The 20,409-nt window shown below is 41.6% G+C and overlaps 1 protein-coding gene across 2 annotated transcripts in view; it reads left to right on the plus strand.

Annotated features, from left to right (window-relative positions):
* The first annotated feature begins 18,394 nt into the window (after positions 1-18,394).
* Positions 18,395-20,409, plus strand: part of LOC133571038 (EF-hand and coiled-coil domain-containing protein 1) — a 21,242-nt gene continuing 19,227 nt past the window's right edge. The window contains exon 1 of one of the 2 annotated variants that reach the window (XM_061924017.1): positions 18,395-19,183. In XM_061924017.1, coding sequence (XP_061780001.1) covers positions 18,685-19,183 — 499 coding nt within the window. In that variant the 5' untranslated portion in view covers positions 18,395-18,684. The remainder of the gene's footprint in view (positions 19,184-20,409) is intronic. The other variant, XM_061924018.1, reaches the window with a different exon arrangement.

The raw sequence follows: 20,409 nt of genomic DNA on the forward strand, positions 1-20,409 counted from the left end.
GGTAACGTCCATGTTTTCAAATGGAGGAGAAAAAAAGTTCCTCCTTTCTGTCTAATACCACATGAAAGTGGTTGGTTTTTGGCATCTTATTTGTCCAGCTTCCATATTCGTTTTAAGACACTTTACAAGAAATACATTGGCGGCAAATTCCGTAGCTTGCTAGCTTGTTTGCGCTGGCTTTCGGAGACTCTTATTTTGAAAGCGCAGGCGCGATGGAGCGGCACTTTTATTGTGAAGACAGGAACTGTGCAGTCAGTCTTTAGGCTTTGGACGGGATGTACGGTTGAAAAAAATCCTTCACGCTTTTGATTGATTGACTGGAACTTTTATTAGTAGATTGCACAGTACAGTACATATTCCGTACAATTGACCACTAAATGGTAACACCCGAATACGTTTTTCAACTTGTTTAAGTCCGGTCATGTGACCCCTGGCTCTGTTTGATTGGTCCAACGTCACCAGTGACTGCATCTGATTGGTGGAACGTAGTGAACGTCACCAGTGACTGTATTTGTTGAAACGCAGGCACTATGAAGGTCTGTCTGACAGACCAAAACAAACAAAGCGTGCATTAACAGATCGATAAAAATTAGTAGCGAGTAGCGAGCTGAATGTAGATAAAAGTAGCGGAGTAAAAGTAGCGTTTCTTCTCTATAAATATACTCAAGTAAAAGTAAAAGTATGTTGCATTAAAACTACTCTTAGAAGTACAATTTATCCCAAAAGTTACTCAAGTAGATGTAACGGAGTAAATGTATTTGTTTTTGATCTATGAGAAAGCAACGTCCTCTGCAGTAGACATTTGTTTTTAGTCTATGAGAAAGCAACATCCTCTGCAGTAGACATTTATTGTTTTTGGTCTATGAGAAAGCAACGTCCTCTGCAGTAGACATTTGTTTTTGGTCTATGAGAAAGCAACGTCCTCTGCAGTAGACATTTGTTTTTGGTCTATGAGAAAGCAACGTCCTCTGCAGTAAACATTTGTTTTTGGTCTATGAGAAAGCAACGTCCTCTGCAGTAGACATTTGTTTTTGGTCTATGAGAAAGCAACGTCCTCTGCAGTAAACATTTGTTTTTGGTCTATGAGAAAGCAACGTCCTCTGCAGTAGACATTTGTTGTTTTTGGTCTATGAGAAAGCAACGTCCTCTGCAGTGGAGGTTTTTTCCCACTCCAGACTAGGCCCCCTTAGGAGCTCAGTCTAGATTGTATTTTTTTTAACTCATCTTTTTTTCCCCAGCGTTTTACCTTTTTCCCATCTTTTACGGGGCGCCTTGTTGGCGACCCATCAGCGTTCCTGTTCTGTAACCCTGTACACTGTTTGTTTGTCTAATCTTGAACGGGTTTGTGCTGAAAACAAAGTTTCGTTGTACTTGTGCAATGACAATAAAGACCTATCTGATCTGATCTGAAGAGTTGGACAATATCGGATATCGGCAAAAAAGCCATTATTGGACATCTCTAATCATAATCAAGGTATATGTGCCTTGCGATTGGCTGGAGACCGGTCCAGGGTGTACCTCGCCAAAGTCAGCCATGGTAGGCTGCAGCTTAGCTGTGACCCTAAGGAGGACGAGCAGTGTATAAAATGGATGGATGGAATCAATACCCCCATCACACCTGTCCAACACACATATCTGGACCTGACGAGCTCAAATGAATATTTGTCCCCCCCCCCCTGAGAATGACACCCTGGGTTAGTGTGCGGTCACACCCTGACTCTGTTGTCTTCTCGTGAATGTAGGAGTTGAGCGCTCTGCCTCTGCATACCTGCAGCCACTTGCCCAAAATCTGCTCTCTAGAAAGTCCTTCAGACTTCTTCAACGAGTCCGTGGAATGCATTCGCCACGTCTTACGAGTACGGTATTTGCGAAACGCGCGAATTCATACGCATAGCTCACGCTCGTGTCTGCAGGGGAAAGAGCTCAAAGGTTGAGTCGCCGTATAACTCAGGAATGTTTCAATTAGCGTGGACAAACAGCGGAGTGCATTTTGCAACTTTAAAGCTCATAAATCACATCCCCGTTGAAGGCGTTAAACCTGCTCACCTTCTAACCTACTTCTTCATGTGAAGGCTGATGTTGACACACTCCTCATCAATCACCCAGCGCATGATTAGAGTGTTTGGGCGGAACGCGAGAAGAGTGAGGTTTTTTTTTCCACACACACACCTTTACATCCACACGAGTTGGTAAAAAAGGATGTTGTTGTGTGTCCACGCTGACAGACGTCCACGGTGCCCCGAACAGTGAAAAATCAGAAAACAATGATTTGCAAATCCTTTTCAACCTATATTCAATTGAATAGGCTGCAAAGACAACATATTTAATGTTCAAACTGAGAACGGGGGCATTTTTACCACTGTGTTACATGGCCTTTCCTTTTAACAACACTCAGTAAACGTTTGGGAACTGAGGAGAACAATTTTTCAAGCTTTTCAGGTGGAATTCTTTCCCATTCTTGCTTGATGTACAGTAGAGATGCGCGGATAGGCAATTATTTCATCCGCAACCGCATCAGAAAGTCGTCAACCATCCGCCATCCACCCGATGTAACATTTGATCAGAACCGCACCCGCCCGTTGTTATACATCTAATATAGACGATGCAAGGCATTAGTGAGGTTATAAAGCTTTTGCCTGTTAAAGAAAGGAGACTGATCCAATGCAGCACAGACATTCGCGTGCCACGCTGTTACAGCCCAGACGCACACCAGTACGCAATCATATGGGAGCCGCGCTGAGCGCACCTCCAAGCGCGTCTCGCTGCCGGCGACGGCCGGGTATGGGCCCGACGCTCCAGCGCCATCCATTTTCAGGGCTAGTTGATTCGGCAGGTGGGTTGTTACACACTCCTTAGCGGGTTCCGACTTCCATGGCCACCGTCCTGCTGTCTATATCAACCAGGGTGAGCCCCACCCCTTTCGTGAGCGCACTGCGCGCGGAGTGACACCTGTTACGCGCCCCCGGCAACAGGGGTGGCGGGCAGGTAAGCTGCGCGGGCGGAGCGCGCGGAGTGACCCATGTTACGAGCCCCCGGCCACGGGGGTGGCGGGCAGGTAAGCTGCTTACCTGCTGCGCCTGACGCCGGCCGCGGCGAAGGCGGACGAGGCGGGGTGTCGGTGCGGTGGGCGCGGTGGTGACCCTGGACGTGCGTCGGGCCCTTCTCGCGGATCGCCTCAGCTACGGCTCCCGGTGGGGCCCTCTCGGGGGAAGGGGCCTCGGTCCCGGACCCCGGCGAGGCGTCCCTTCTCCGCTCCGTAAAAGTGTCCATCTCTTTTTTTTTTCTTTTTTCTGTTGTGGCATATGCAGCAGGTGCCTGCTCGTTTTTCGTATGTGGGTAACAACATTTAACTATGTATATATATTTCCGAATTGGTTTAACTGCCACCCGCCTGAATCTATTTAAAATCTAATTTTTTTTATTTCAACCGCCCGATCCGACCCGACCCGCGGATAAAATCTAATTTTTTTTAATTTCATCCGCCCGATCCGCGGATAATCCGCAGACTCCGCGGTTGTGCCCGCAAACCGCGCATCTCTAATGTACAGCTTAAGTTGTTCAACAGTTGTGTAGTATTTTACACTTCTTAATGCGCCACACATTTTCAATGGGACACAGGTCTGGACTACAGGTAGGCCAGTCTAGTACCCGCACTCTTTTACTATGAAGCCACCTTGATGTAGCACGTGGCTTGGCATTGTCTTGCTGAAATAAGCAGGGGCGTCCATGAAAAAGACGTTGCTTGGATGGCAACATATGTTGCTCCAAAACCTGTATGTACCTTTCAGCATTAATGGCGCCTTCACAGATGTGCAAGTTACCCATGTCTTGGGCACTAATACACCCCCATACCATCACAGATGCTGGCTTTTGAACTTTGCGCCTAGAACAATCCGGATGGTTCTTTTCCTATTTGGGACACAACGTCCACAGTTTCCAAAAACAATTTGAAAGGTGGACTCGTCAAACCACAGAACACTTTTCCACTTTGCATCAGTCCATCGTAGATGAGCTCGGGCGGCGTTTCTGGGTGTTGTTGATAAATGGCTTTCGCCTTGCTTAGTAGTGTCATGTCTGTGTAATCATGTTTTGTTTTAAGTCATGTTTTGTTTAGTTATAGGACTCTTTAGTTTCTGTCTTTTCACTCCCTTGTCTTGTTTCCATGATTACCCCATTAGTTTCACCTGTTCCACGTTTGGACTCATTGTGCACTCTTGATTGTCACCATAGCAACCCATTAGTTTTCACCTGTCACGTCACGCACCTGTTTCACGTCTTGAGTCACGCACCTGTTTTCGTTAATCATGTCTGTAGTATTTAAGTTCGGTGTTTTTCAGTTTGTCTTTCTGACGACCTCACCACATTTATGCTCTGTCCATGCCTGATACTTCTTTCCATGTCCATTCTTCATGTAACTATTTTTGTCCAAGCCAAGTAAGTTTTTGTTCCATGTTTATAGTCTTTTGGTTTCATAGTTTATTCTCCGCCACTGTGCGCGCTTTTGTTTGATCCTTTTTTGTAGTTCTAGTGTTTCAATAAAAAAATGTACTCACATTCCCGTCTCGCCCGAGCCAACTTTCCGTTGCATCCCGGAAAAGCACACACCCAAGACCAAGTCATGACAAGTAGAGTTTTAACTTGCACTTACAGATGTAGCGACGAACTGCAGTTACTGACAGTGTTTTTTTCTGAGGTGTTCCGGAGCCCATGTGGTGATATCCTTTACAAGCTGATGTCGCTTTTTGATGCAGTACCGCCTGAGGGATCCAAGGTCACGGGCATTCAATGTTGAGCCGCTTACGTGAGGTGATTTCTCCAGATTCTCTGAACCTTTTTATGATATTACGGACCGTAGATGGTGAAATTCCTTGCAATAGCTGGTTGAGAAATGTTGTTCTTAAACTGTTGGACAATTTGCTTACGCATTTGTTGACAAAGTGGTGACCCATCCTTGTTTGTGAATGACTGAGCATTTCATGGAAGCTGCTTTTATACCCAATCATGGCACCCACCTGTTCCCAATTAGCCTGTGGGATGATCCAAATAAGTGTTTGATGAGCATTCATCAACTTTCTTAGTTTTTTTTAAACATGTTGCAGGCATCAAATTCCAAATGAGCTAATTTTTGCAAAAAATAACAAAGTTTACCAGTTCGAACGTTAAAAATCTTGTCTTTGCAGCCTATTCAATTGAATATAAGTTGAAAAGGATTTGCAAATCATTGTATTCGGTTTTTATTTACCATTTACACAACGTGCCAACTTCACTGGTTTTGGGTTTTGTACACGACAACCACAAAAGTCGAGGAGATCCGGGCCAAAGGACGATAATATAATATAATTATATATGATGCTTATTTATTATGTTCCTGTTTGATGTATAGCTTTAGGTTTCTTTTAATAACTTTGAGATGACCATCAATCGGTTTCTCCCATAGCTCCATGTGTCATTAGTGACATCTAGTGACTAGTCAGTGTACTACATGTTATCACAATCTGTTCTCTCTTAAAAAGAAACAAAAAATGACGCTCTGATTCGAACGATCATTGATTATGAAACTCAGTTTCAGCTAAGAAAATACTTAGTTGAAGACAGCCCTAAAAATAAATGTATACCGCCGAATCAAACCATTGACTGTTGGAAGACACCCCTCGTCTACATCGATATTTATCGATATTTGAATGGATCCGCCCACATGAAACTTACAACAGTTGGGTTGATCCTGGTGTGTCGCTACAGTGATTTTGACCATGTCTAGACCCTCGTATAAGATTAATTTTAGAGCTGTGTTCAACTGAAGATTTTCATAGTCAAATCTGATTCATTAGATCTATGGCGTCATTTTTCGTTAACAATGGAGTGTATTTCATTCTTGTTTTTTTAACTTTATAATGATATTTGATGCTTCATTATTATGTTCCTGTTTGATGTATAGCTTTAGGTTTCTTTTATTAACTTTTAGATTACCGTAGAGTACCTCGCTATCAGTTTTTCCCGTAGTTGTAGCGGGTATACGTACATCCGTTAGTGACATCTAGTGACTAGTCAGTGTACTACATGTTATCACAATCTGTTCTCTCTTAAGAAGAGAAACAAAACATGCTGCATAGATTCGAACGATCGTTGATTATTAAAACTCAGATTCAGCTAAGAAAATTCTTAGTTGAAGACAGCCCTAAAAATAAATGTACACCGCCGAATCAAACCGTTGACTGTTGGAAGACACCCCTCGTCTACATCGATATTTATCGACATTTGAATGGATCCGCCCACATGAAAATTACAACAGTTGGGTCGATCCTGGTGTGTCGCCAAAGTGCTTCTGACCATGTCGAGACCCTTGTAAAAGATTCATTTTAGGGCTGTGTTCAACTGAGGATTTTCATAGTCAAATCTGATTCATTAGATCTATGGCATCATTTTTCATTAACAATGTAGTGGATTTTATTCTTGTTTTTTTAACTTTATAATTTATATTTGATGCTATATTATTATGTTCATGTTTGATGTATAGTTTTAGATTTATTTTATTAACTTTGGGGTTACCATCAAATACCTCGCTATCAGTTTTTCTCGTAGTTATAGCGGGTATACGTACATCCGTTAGTGACATCTAGTGACTAGTCAGTGTACTACATGTTATCACAATCTGTTCTCTCTTAAAAAGAAACAAAAAATGACGCTCTGATTCGAACGATCGTTGATTATGAAACTCAGTTTCAGCTAACAAAACCCTTAGTTGAAGACAGCCCTAAAAATAAATGTATACCGCCGAATCAAACCATTGACTGTTGGAAGACACCCCTCGTCTACATCGACATTTATCGATATTTGAATTGATTGATTGATACTTTTATTAGTAGATTGCACAGTACAGTACATATTCCGTACAATTGACCACTAAATGGTAACACCCGAATAAGTTTTTCAACTTGTTTAAGTCGGGGTCCATGTTAATCAACTCATGGTACAAATATATACTATCAGCATAATACAGTCATCACACAAGTTAATAATCGGAGTATATACATTGAATTATTTACATTATTTACAATCCGGGGGGTGGGATGTGGAGGTGGTTGGGGCGGGGGTGGGGGGGTTAGGTTTGGTTGATATCAGCACTTCATTCATCAACAATTGCATAATCAGAGAAATGGACATTGTAACAGTGTAGGTCTCACTTCGTAGGATATGTACAGCGAGCATTGAACATAGTGAGTTCAGAAAGCATAAGAACAAGTCTATACATTTGATTATTTACATTTGATTATTTACAATCCGGGGAGGTGGGATGTGGTGGGGGGAGGGTGTTAGTCTAGGGTTGTAGTTGCCTGGAGGTGTTCTTTTAGTGCGGTTTTGAAGGAGGATAGAGATGCACTTTCTTTTACACCTGTTGGGAGTGCATTTCATATTGATGTGGCATAGAAGGAGAATGAGTTAAGACCTTTGTTAGATCAGAATCTGGGTTTAACGTGGTTTGTGGAGCTGTTGTGGTTATGGCGGTCATTTACGTTATGGAAGTAGTTTGACATGTACTTTGTATCAGGGAGGTGTAGCGAATTTAATAGACTAGGCTCAGTGCAAGTTGTTTTACTCTGTACTCCACCCTGAGCCAGCCCACTTTGGAGAAGTGGGTAGGAGTGAGGTGTGATCTGCGGTGGAGGTCTAGAAGTAATCTGACTAGCTTGTTCTGGGATGTTTGGAGTCTAGATTTGAGGGTTTTGGAGGTGCTGGGGTACCAGGACGTGCATGCGTAATCGAAAAAGGCTTGAATGGGAGTTCCCACTAGAATCTTCATGGTTCTTTTGTTGACCAGAGAAGAGATTCTATAGAGAAATCTTGTTCGTTGGGGTTGACCTTTTTGATTACCTTGGTTGACATTTTATCACAGGAAAGATTAGCCTCTAGAATGAAACCTAGAATGGATCCGCCCACATAAAAGTCTGATTTAGCTAAAAAAAATACTTAGTTGAAGATGGAAAGGAAGTATTTTTAGGAAGCTCATCTTGTATTTGAGAATGTTTATGTGGTTAGGCAAAATAAGTGCTCAACTTCAGCCTCAACCCTTTCGGTCTGTAACATTGTCAATTTATGAATGTACAACTGTTTGTTTAGGTAAAACTGTTTGTTTATTTTGTTGACCACTGACCGAAGAAACTAATAAACTAAAAACTAATAATAAACTTAGACAGCCCTAAAAAGAAATGTATACCGCCAAATCCATACTTGCCAACCTTGAGACCTCCGATTTCGGGAGGTGGGGGGCGGGGGGCGGAGCGGGGGCGTGGTTGGGGGCGGGTCGTGGTTGGGGGCGTGGTTAAGAGGGGAGGAGTATATTTACAGCTAGGATTCACCAAGTCAAGTATTTCATATATATATATATATATATATATATATATATATATATATATATATATATATATAAAATAAATACTTGAATTTCAGTGTTCATTTATTTACACATATACACACACATAACACTCATCTACTCATTGTTAAGTTAAGGATTGAATTGTTCATCCTTGTTCTATTTGTCACTATTTTTCTAACCATGCTGAACACCCTCACTAATGATGCATTGCTGTGTGGCACGCAAAAAGTGCTTTCATCAAATGCACTAGATGGCAGTATTGTCCTGTTTAAGAGTGTCACAACGTTGCTGTTTACGGCAGACGAACTGCTTTACGGTAGACGAAATGCTGTTGTTGTGTGTTGTTACCGCGCTGGGAGGACGTTAATGAAACTGCCTAACAATAAACCCACATAAGAAACCAAGAACTCGCCCTCGATCATTCTACACTTATAACGTGATTGGGCAGGTACGCTGTTTATATTGTGTGCCTGAATTTCGAGAGATTTTCGGGAGAAAATTTGTCCCGGGAGGTTTTCGGGAGAGGCGCTGAATTTCGGGAGTCTCCCGGAAAATCCGGGAGGGTTGGCAAGTATGGTCAAATCAAACCGTTGACTGTTGGAAGACACCCCTCGACTACATCGATATTTAAATGGATCCACCCACATGAAAATGACGACATAGTTGGGATCCTGGTGTGTCGTCACAGTGCTTTTGACCTACCCTCGTAAACACGTTGAGTGAAACCGGGCACAAGGTATCAGTCGGCGACGCTTCAAAGTGCACGAGTCCATTTGTCTTTCTGCCGGCCCTCAGATGAGCATATGGCAGCCAGCACAAAGCCGAAACCCTCTGCTCTCTTAAAGCCGCAGGGCCTCACTCCTCCTCCCAAGGGTGAACGACCGGCCACTTGGGTTTGTTTCTGTGATTACACCCACTCACAAAGGTTCCGACCCCCCTTTTCTTATTTATAGCCACTTCAGAGACCCCCATCCTTTCATTTTCAGATAAGGTCCTTTCACTCAGAGCAGGCAGCAGCTGAGAGGGCGGCAGAGCGACAGCAGGCCGGATGCTGAGCTGCTCACAAACTGATCATTATACTCCCTTTTTTAGCACACCATTATGAGAGACTCTATCAAAAGTATTGATGTCGGTGACTGCCTGCACGACTGTCGGTAAATGCATTTCTACGAACAAACGCAATGTGCTCCACAAACTGGAATGCATGCGGCGCAAGCCTGTCTGGTCTGGTCATGCCCGGGTGAGTGTTTCCCCAAATAAAATCTTTGTTTTGGCTGTCAGACGAATGACAGGTGGTGAGGTCAGGGCGGAAAGAGCTGTTTAAACACATTTACTTTAAGGGGATGTACCTGGAGAGAGTTTCACAATGCAGCCAGATGTATTTGCACGAATGGGTGGAGTCAGTGGGTGGACCTGGGGACTTTGTTTCCTGTAGGGTTACGGCGATACTGGAGATTTTAGTATCGATCCGATACCAAGTGAATGCGGCGCCAGTATTTCCAATACCGGTGCTTTTGTTACATAAATCATTAAATGTTTATGTTATTTAGCCTCTTTTTCGTGATCACGATTATGATCAGAATACAACAAAGTAAAAATATAATAATTCCCTTATATTCAATCCAATCCAATCCACTTTATTTATATAGCACATTTAAACAACAAAATGTTTCCAAAGTGCTGCACAACAATATTAAACACAATTAAAAACAATATAAAATAAATATGATTAAAAACAATTTCAAAGGGTAAAACCAATTAAAACAGTAAATAGAAAGCAAAAAGCAAAATTTTAAAAACACAGAGGACAACAGAGGACCACACAACTCCCATAGTGTTAAAAGCCAGAGAATAAAAGTGGGTCTTAAGACGAGACTTAAAACACTCCACTGTGGGAGCAGTTCGAACATGGAGGGGCAGAGTGTTCCAGAGCTTAGGGCCGACCACAGAGAAGGCCCTGTCTCCCCTGGTTTTAAGTCTCGTCTTGGACACCACGAGCTGGAGCTGGCTCTCGGACCTCAGAGCGCGCGCAGGATTGTAAGTTTGGATGAGGTCCGAGATATACTGAGGTGCCAGTCCATGTAAAGCTTTAAAAACAAACAGCAAGGTTTTAAAATCAATTCTAAAATGAACAGGGAGCCAGTGCAAACTCTCAAGGATTGGGGTTATATGCTGGCGTCTCCTGGCCCCTGTTAAAAGTCGTGCTGCCGCATTCTGGACTAACTGCAACCGGGAGAGAGCTTTTTGGCTAATGCCAGCATAAAGTGCATTGCAGTAGTCCAGGCGACTTGAAATAAAAGCATGCACGACTTGTTCAAAAAGGTTAAAAGATAAAAACGGTTTTACCTTTGCTAAAAGACCAAGATGATACAAACACGATTTTAAAACGCCATTGACTTGTTTGTCAAGTTTAAAATCGCTGTCTATAGTGACGCCAAGGCTGGTGACTTTGGGACGCACATAATTTTGCAATGGTCCCAAGTCAGCGAGGGCCGGACCAAACACAAAAATTTCCGTTTTTCCCTCATTCATTGTTAAAAAATTCTGGGCTAACCAAGCCTTGACGTCGCATAGACAGTTGAGAAGGAGTGTCAGGGGGCCGTGGCCTTTTGAAATAGGCATATAAATGTGGCAGTCGTCTGCATAAAAGTGATAAGACACTCCATGCCTCTTAAAAATCTCTCCAAGAGAGAGGAGATATAGAGCGAACAGGATGGGGCCTAGAATAGATCCCTGGGGGACACCACAGTAAAGCGGAGCAGAAGAAGAAGTGGCATCCCCCAGCCTGACAGAGAAGGACCTTACACCCAATTGTTTCAGCACACTTCAGTCAAAAGTGTCAAACAATAGAAAACAACATGCACGCATTTCAAGTACCACCGTAATGACCGACATTAAAATACAGTAGCGTAGTAGGTCTAGGCCAGGGGTCGGCAACCCAAAATGTTGAAAGAGCCATATTGGACCAAAAATACAAAAACAAATCTGTCTGGGGCCGCAAAAAAATAAAAGCCATATTACATACAGATAGTGTGTCATGAGATACAAATTGAATTAAGAGGACTTAAAGGAAACTAAATGAGCTCAAATATACTTACAAATGAGGTATAATGATGCAATATGTACATATAGCTAGCCTAAATAGCATGTTAGCATCGATTAGCTTGCAGTCATGCAGTGACCAAATATGTCTGATTAGCACTCCACACAAGTCAATAACATCAACAAAACTCACCTTTGTGGATTCATGCACAACGTTAAAAGTTTGGTGGACAAAATGAGACAGAAAAAGAAGTGGCATAAAACACGTCCTAGAAAGTCGGAGAAAGTTATACATGTAAACAAACTACGGTGAGTTCAAGGACCGCCAAAATTAGTAGGACAAAACGGCGCTCGCCAAATACTGGAATCAGTGAAGCATGTTTAATATAAACAGTGTGCTTTATAACAATTAAGGAGGTTTGTGTCATGTTTGTCCTCCTACAAAAACCATATTAAAACAAAAAATATATTTTTTTCCCCTCATCTTTTTCCATTTGAAAAAGCTCCAGAGAGCCACAAGGGCGGGTTGCCGACCCCTGGTCTAGGTAGTCATTAAAAACAAGGCAGAGGTTTTATTTAACAAGTATATTTACTAGAGATGTCCGATAATGGCTTTTTCGCCGATATCCGATATTCCGATATTGTCCAACTCTTAATTACCGATTCCGATATCAACCGATGCCGATATATACAGTCGTGGAATTAACACATTATTATGCCTAATTTTGTTGCGATGCCTCGCTGGATGCATTAAACAATGTAACAAGGTTTTCCAAAATAAATCAACTCAAGTTATGGAAAAAAAAAAATGCCAACATGGCACTGCCATATTTATTATTGAAGTCACAAAGCGCATTATTTTTTTTTAACATGCCTCAAAACAGCAGCTTGGAATTTGGGACATGCTCTCCCCTGAGAGAGCATGAGGAGGTTGAAGTGGACGGGGTGCGGGGGTGTATATTGTAGCGTCCCGGAAGAGTTAGTGCTGCAAGGGGTTCTGGGTATTTGTTCTGTTGTGTTACGGTGCGGATGTTCTCCCGAAATGTGTTTGTCATTCTTGTTTGGTGTGGGTTCACAGTGTGGCGCATATTTGTAACAGTGTTAAAGTTGTTTATACGGCCACCCTCAGTGTGACCTGTATAGCTGTTGACCAAGTATGCATTCACTTGCGTGTGTGAAAAGTCGTAGATATTATGTGATTGGGGCGGCACGCAAAGGCAGTGCCTTTAAAGTTTATTGGCGCTCTGTACTTCTCCCGTTTTAAAAAGTCATACATTTTACTTTTTGAAACCGATACCGATAATTTCCGATATCACATTTTAAAGCATTATCGGTCAATAATATCGGCAGTCCGATATTATCGGACATCTCTAATATTTACTATTTTTGTCTACTGTAACATTACACACAGTTTAAACAGTAACACTGTGTTGGAATACAGGAAATAAAACAGTACTTTAATCAAGTGTTTCTTTGGCATACCACAAGATATAGCCGACATACCACTAGTGGTACACGGCCTTATGGAAGTGATTCTCAAACTTAATTAATTAATTTTCCTATATTCAAACACAGTGTGACTGTTCAAACTGTGTGTAATGTCACAGAGGCCAAAAATATTAAATGTACGTGTTTTGCCTTGTTTTTTTTTTAATGTATACTTAGACCTACTACGCTACTGTTTTTATAGTTGGTCATTATGGTGGTACTTGGAGAGCCAAGTGTTTTCTGAGGTGGTACTTGGTAAGAAAAGTTTGAGAACCACTGTCTCACAGTATCGACCCGATAACAATTAAACACAGGGCCAGTTTTGCTGATATTGCAACAATTTTACTTGGAAGTTTCCACGATTTTTGAATGATTTTGTGATTCTGCCTTTAATTTGAAACTAATTGGCCTATAAATCCCTCCTGTATCCCATACAGTAGAGGTTCTTAACCTTTTTGAAGCATATTTAATATTTGTGTCTACTGCAACATTACACACGGTTTGAACAGTAACACTGTGTTTGAATATAGGAAAATAAAACACTGTACTTTAATCAAATGATTATTTGGCGTACCACTAGATGGAGCCTGCGTACCACAGTTTGAAGTCACTGTAACAGAAAAACACAACAAGACAACAAAAAAACGACAAAACAGTCGAATACAGTACCTGAACTGAGAAATGGGTCCATTGGTCCATCACACTAGTATCGACCCTTAATATCAAAACTATCGATATTTGGATCCATTACCCCTGTTTTTTTTGTGGATGGATCAGATTTAGATGTAATGCTCTGTGCAGTGGTGCAAATGTTGTTATCGAGCCATACCAAGTAGTCTAAAGCCACGGCCAGTATTACCGATACTGATACCGATACTTTTAAAAAGAAATTCTTGAAAGATTTTGTGATTTTGTCTATAATTTGGTCTTCATAATCACAATTGGAAGGACAACAAAAACAACAAAAAATCTACATAATTATAAAATTACTCCAAGAACTGAAAACTATTGATCACATCACGCCAGTATTGACCCAATACTGGTACGACCATTGGTATCGATATTATCAATATTTGGATCCATCTCCCCTGTTTTTTTGTTGAAAGATCAGATTTAGTTTTAACGCTCTGGGTAGGTGTGGTGGTGCTGATTTTGATATCGAGCCATACCACAGAGCCTAAACCGGCCTGTAGCGCCGATACTAATACCGATACTGTTTTCATGAAACTCTTCAAAGATTTGGTGATTTTGTCTTTAATTTGGTGACCATTAATATAATAACTGGAAGAACAACCATTTTAGACCATCATGACTTATGTGTGGACAATATAACAATAAGTACAACAATGTCAAATATCTACAAAGTTATAAATGTACCCCAAGAACTGAAAAATATTAATCCCATCACGCCAGTATTGACCCAATACTGGCACGACCATTGGTATCAATACTATCAATATTTGGATCTATCACCCCTGTTTTTTTTGTTGAAGGATCAAATTTAGATGTTATACTCTGGGTAGGTGTGGTGCTGATTTTGATATCGAGCCATACCACATAGTCTAATCCAGAAGCCGGTATCGCCGATACTAATACCGATGCTATTTACATGAAATTCTTCAAAGATTTTGTCTTTATTTGGTGACACTTAAGATAATATTTGGAAGGACAAACAATTTTAGAAGAACATTACTTATTTGTGGATAATATAACAATAAGTACAACAATGTCAAATATCTACAGAATTATAAATTTACCCCAAGAACTGAAAAATATTGGTCACACCATGCCAGTACTGACCCGATATTGATATAACTATTGGTAAAGATACTGTCGATATTTGGATCTATCACCCCTGTTTTTTTTTGTTGAAGGATCAGATTTAGATTTAATACTCTGGGTAGGAGCGGTGCTGCTGATTTTGATATCGAGCCATACTACATAGTCTAAACCAGAAGCCGGTATCACCGATACAAATATCGATAATGTTTACGTGAAAATCTTCAAAGATTTTGTCTTTGATTTGGTGACCCTTAATATAATAATTGGAAGGACAACAATTTTAGACAAACATGACTTATTTGTGGACAATATAACAATAAGTACAACAATGTTAAATATCTAGAAAATTATAAATTTACCCCAAGAACTGTGATCACATCACGCCAGTATTGACCCGGTATTGATATAACCATTGGTATCGATACTGTCAATATTTGGATCCATCACCCCTGCTTTTATTGTTGTTGAAGGATCAGATTTAGATTTAACAACCTGGGTAGGATTGGTGCCGATTTTGATATCGAGCAATACCACTTAGCCTAAACCTGTGGCCAGTATTGCCGATACTAATACCCAGGCCCGGCCCTAACCAATCTGGCGCCCTAGGCAAGATTTTAGGTGGCGCCCCCCCACATCGGCAGTGAAGTGTATATACTCACAAGAAACCGAATAGCTTTGTCTTTGACCTTTTTTTTTTACTTACAACTATACCTAATATATAAAGGGGTGGAAAAGTGACTATTACCTGCAGGGCAAACATTAGCTAACCAGAAGGCAATAACAATGTAAACAAAAACACCTGCTTAAAAGATCTAATACAAATGTCCCTGAGGAATGTAAGGTGGGAGTACTGTAATTACCTAACGTTACATTATTATTTTCCATAACAATTTAGCCCCCTCCACAATATTAACCCGACGTTAAAACAGAACTAGCTATTTATTGATTAGCAATTGCCGAATCATGTAACATTAGCTTAATGCTAAAAAGCCAGGTTACTATCACATTCTGTAACAGACAAATAATTTCATGTAGGCTAACGTTACCTACCTGCTACCTCTGTCTTTTTCTCGTTTCTCCTCCTCTTCTTTTCTCTTTTTTCTTCCCTGGGCACCTGACAGTTTTGGCCGTTTTGACATCTTGTGTTGATTTTTTGATGTGGTGAAGTCCAAGAGTCATGATACGGGAAGGGAGGGGGCGCACCGTGCGGGGGGAGAAGGGGGGGCGTAATGTTGTAACAAATAATATTTCTATTAAATAGGCTTTACTTTGCATTTTAATTAACGTGAGATTATTTTTTGTATTTAGAAATAATAGTAACAACTTTTTTTTTCTTTTTTTTTCTCTCCAACATTTGTGGCACTGGCATGGCGCCCCCTGATGGACGGCGCCCTTAGCATTTGCCTATACGGCCTATGCCACGGGCCGGCCCTGCTAATACCTATATACTTTTTACATTAAATTCTTCAAAGATTCAGTGATTTTGTCTTTAACTTGGTGATCATGATTAAAATACAACTGATTTGTGGACAATATGTATATTGGTGTGGCTCAGACGGTAGAGCGGCCGGCCAGAAACTTGAGGGTTCGGGGTTGCAACCCAGTTTCCGCCATCCTAGTCACTGCCGTTGTGTCTTTGGGCAAGACGCTGCACCCACCTTGCTCCCAGTGCCCGCAGCACTGGTTTAAATGGAGCTTAAAGTATCGTCGATGATGGGTTTTCTCAATGTAAAACGTTATGAGTCGTTAGAGAAAAAGAGCTAAATCCAGTCGTGGTCAAAAGTTGACATACACTTGTAAAGAACATAATGTCATGGCTGTCTTGAGTTTCCAATCATTTCTACAACTCTTATTTTTTTGTGATAGAGTGATTGGAGCACATAGTTGTTTGTCACAAAAATGATTAATGAAGTTTGGTTCTTTTAAGAATTTATTATGGGTCTTCTGAAAATGTGAGCAAATGGATGAAAAGTATACATACAGCAATGTTAATATTTGCTTACATGTCCCTTGGCAAGTTTTACTGCAATAAGGCGCTTTTGGTCGCCATCCACAAGCTTCTGGCAAGCTTCCGGTTGAGTTTTTGACCACTCCTCTTGACAACAGCTAAATGTGTTGTTTTTTTCTGACATGGACTTGTTTCTTCAGCATTGTCCACATGTTTAAGTCAGGACTTTGGGAAGGCCATTCTAAAACCATAATTCTAGCCCGATTTAGCCATTCCTTTACCACTTTTGAAGTGTGTTTGGGGTCTTTGTCCTGTTGGAACACCCAACTGCGCCCAAGACCCAACCTCCGGGCTGAGGATTTTAGGTTGTCCTGAAGAATTTGGAGGTAATCCTCCTTTTTAATTGTCGCATTTAAAGCACCACTTCCATTGGCAGCAAAACAGGCCCTGAGCATAATACTACCAATACCATGCTTGACGGTAGGTGTGGTGTTCCTGGGATTAAATGCCTCAACTTTTCTCCTCCAAACATATTGCTGGGTATTGTGGCCAAACAGCTCAATTTTTGTTTCATCTGACCACATAACTTAACTCCAGAAGGTCTTATCTTTGTCCATGTGATGTCAGATGAAACAAAAATGTAGCTGTTTGGCGGAGTGGTCAAAAATTCAACCGGAAGCTTGCCAGAAGCTTGTGGATGGCTATCAAAAGTGCCTTATTGCAGTCAGGCCCGGCCCTAACCAATCTGGCGCCCTAGGCAAGATTTTAGGTGGCGCCCCCCCACCTCACAAGAAACCGAATAGCTTTATCTTTGACCTTTTTTTTTTTTTTTTTACTTACAACTATACCTAATATCAGGCCCGGCCCTAATCAATCTGGCGCCCTAGGCAAGATTTTAGGTGGCGCTCCCCCACATCGACAGTGAAGTGTATATACTCACAAGAACCCGAATAGCTTTGTCTTTGACCTTTTTTTTTTTACTTACAACTATACTTAATATATAAAGGGGTGGAAAAGTGACTATTACCTGCAGGGCAAACATTAGCTAACCAGAAGGCAATAATGTAAACAAAAAACACCTGCTTAAAAGATCTAATACAAATGTCCCTGAGGAATGTAAGGTGGGAGTACTGTAATTACCTAACGTTACATTATTATTTTCCATAACAATTTAGCCCCCTCCACAATATTAACCCGACGTTAAAACAGAACTAGCTATTTATTGATTAGCAATTGCCGAATCATGTAACATTAGCTTAATGCTAACAAGCCAGGTTACTATCACATTCTGTAACAGACAAATAATTTCATGTAGGCTAACGTTACCTACCTGCTACCTCTGTCTTTTCTCGTTTCTCCTCCTCTTCTTTTCTCTTTTTTCTTCCTTGGGCACCTGACAGTTTTGGCCGTTTTGACATCTTGTGTTGATATTTTGATGTGGTGACGTCCAAAAAGAGTCATGTTACGGTAAGGGAGAGGGGGGGGGGGGGGGGGGGGGGGGGGGGCGTAATGTTGTAACAAATAATATTTCTATTAAATAGGCTTTACTTTGCATTTTAATTAACGTGGGATTATTTTTTGCATTTAGAAATAATAGTACCAACTTTCTTTCTTTTTTTTTTTTTTTCTCCAACATTTGTGGCACTGGCGTGGCGCCCCCTGATGGACGGCGCCCTTAGCATTTGCCTATATGGCCTATGCCACGGGCCGGCCCTGTTTACAAGTGTATGTAAATTGTGGCCACGACTAAGGCCCCAGTTACACTGCACACCAAATCTGATTTTTTTGCCCTTAAGTGATACAGATCGGATTATTTTTGCCAAATATCGATCACATCAGGTCGCTGATACTAACCCACTATCGACCTTTGGATCGACCCACACTACCCAAGTTTTCTGCGGACGGGATCACATCTGCAGTTGATGCTCCGTGAATGAAGTTTAGTTTAGTTTTTCCAAGAAATTAGTTCAATCTTTTAAAACTTTCACCCCGTTAATATTTTAACTTTGCATCGTAAAGTCACGTAAAAAAAAAAGGAAGACTTCACCAGACTATGAGGAGCATCCAGGCTCGGCCACGAGCAGCACGGAGGAGCGAGTGGCTGCGGTGCGCCTTGGCCCACCACCACGACCCCAATCCGGGCGTGGAGAACGAGATAGTCGTCCTGGCCACCGGCATCGACCAGTACTTGCAGGAGGTCTTCCACCATCTTGCTTATCCCAACCGGGAGGACAAGGTGTCGGCGGAGGACTTCACCACGCTGTGCTCGGTGCTGGGCGTCCGGGAGAAGAGCAGCAAACAACCCGGGGATGAAGACGGTGATGACGGGGAGCTCGGCCATGTTTGCTCCGGGCTGCCGTGCCAGTTGACTTTTAAGGACTTCCACGCGCGTCTGTGCGGCTTCTTTCGGCTGCGGGACTGCGGCTGGCGGCTGCCCGTCACGGAGGAGACCGAGCTGGTGGAAAGACAGATTCTTCTCCGGTGGCCTCGGCTGAGGAGGAGAAAAGATGCCACCGTGGAAGTGACGAGGAAAGCGGACGACACCGAGTCAGGTACGCTCGGTGTGGTTAATAACTCTGCTAAAACACTTTATATTCACGTGAGAACAGAAGTGTTGGACCCGGGGGCCATTTTAGTATTCTAAAAATACTTTTAAATAACAGACACAAATCGAGCAAGCAGCTCTAAAGTAGCGGGGACAAGTTGAAATGTCGAAGCAACATTTTTTTGAAGCCAATACCTATACATATACAACTTCCTGTTTCTCATAACCGATAAACTTATTCATATGTATTATTTTTCAAATGTAGTTAGTACACATTAGGTATATAGCAATATGAATCATTATTATTGCGGTATTGTTGAATGTGCTTGAAAAGTACTTATACACACAACAAATATTTGACCCAATTATTATTTTTAAAATTACTAAAATAAATAGACTCATGTTAGGACACCCACTATTTTGCAGGTTTTGTGTTTTTTATGCTTCACAGATTGTAGGTTTTTATCTGTTTTAATGGCTAAGCTTTTATTGTTTAAAATATTGGTTTGTACTCTAGCACAATTTTTTTTATTTATATTTATTTACTTCATAAATTTATTAACTTTTCATTTATATAAATGAAAAGTGCGTAACAAGTAAAATATTATTGTTTAGTATTTTTTGCATTTAAGTTGAACACACCGTAAAAACACCTCCTTACCGGATATATATATGTGTATACATACATACATACATACACACACACACATACATACATACATACATACATACATACATACATACATACATACATACATACATACATACATACATACATACATACATACATACATACATATATATATATATATATATATATATATATATGGGCTTCACGGTGGCAGAGGGGTTAGTGCATCTGCCTCACAATACGAAGGTCCTGAGTAATCGTGAGTTCAATCCCGGCCTCGGGATCTTTCTGTGTGGAGTTTGCATGTTCTCCCCGTGACTGCGTGGGTTCCCTCCGGGTACTCCGGCTTCCTCCCACCTCCAAAGACATGCACCTGGGGATAGGTTGATTGGCAACACTAAATTGGCCCTAGTGTGTGAATGTGAGTGTGAATGTTGTCTGTCTATCTGTGTTGGCCCTGCGATGAGGTGGCGACTTGTCCAGGGTGTACCCCGCCTTCCGCCCGATTGTAGCTGAGATAGGCTCCAGCGCCCCCCACGACCCCGAAGGGAATAAGCGGTAGAAAATGGATGGATGGATGGATGGCACCGTAAAAACACCTC

This window comes from Nerophis lumbriciformis, linkage group LG28, assembly GCF_033978685.3.
Source record: "Nerophis lumbriciformis linkage group LG28, RoL_Nlum_v2.1, whole genome shotgun sequence".
Lineage (NCBI taxonomy): Eukaryota > Metazoa > Chordata > Actinopteri > Syngnathiformes > Syngnathidae > Nerophis > Nerophis lumbriciformis.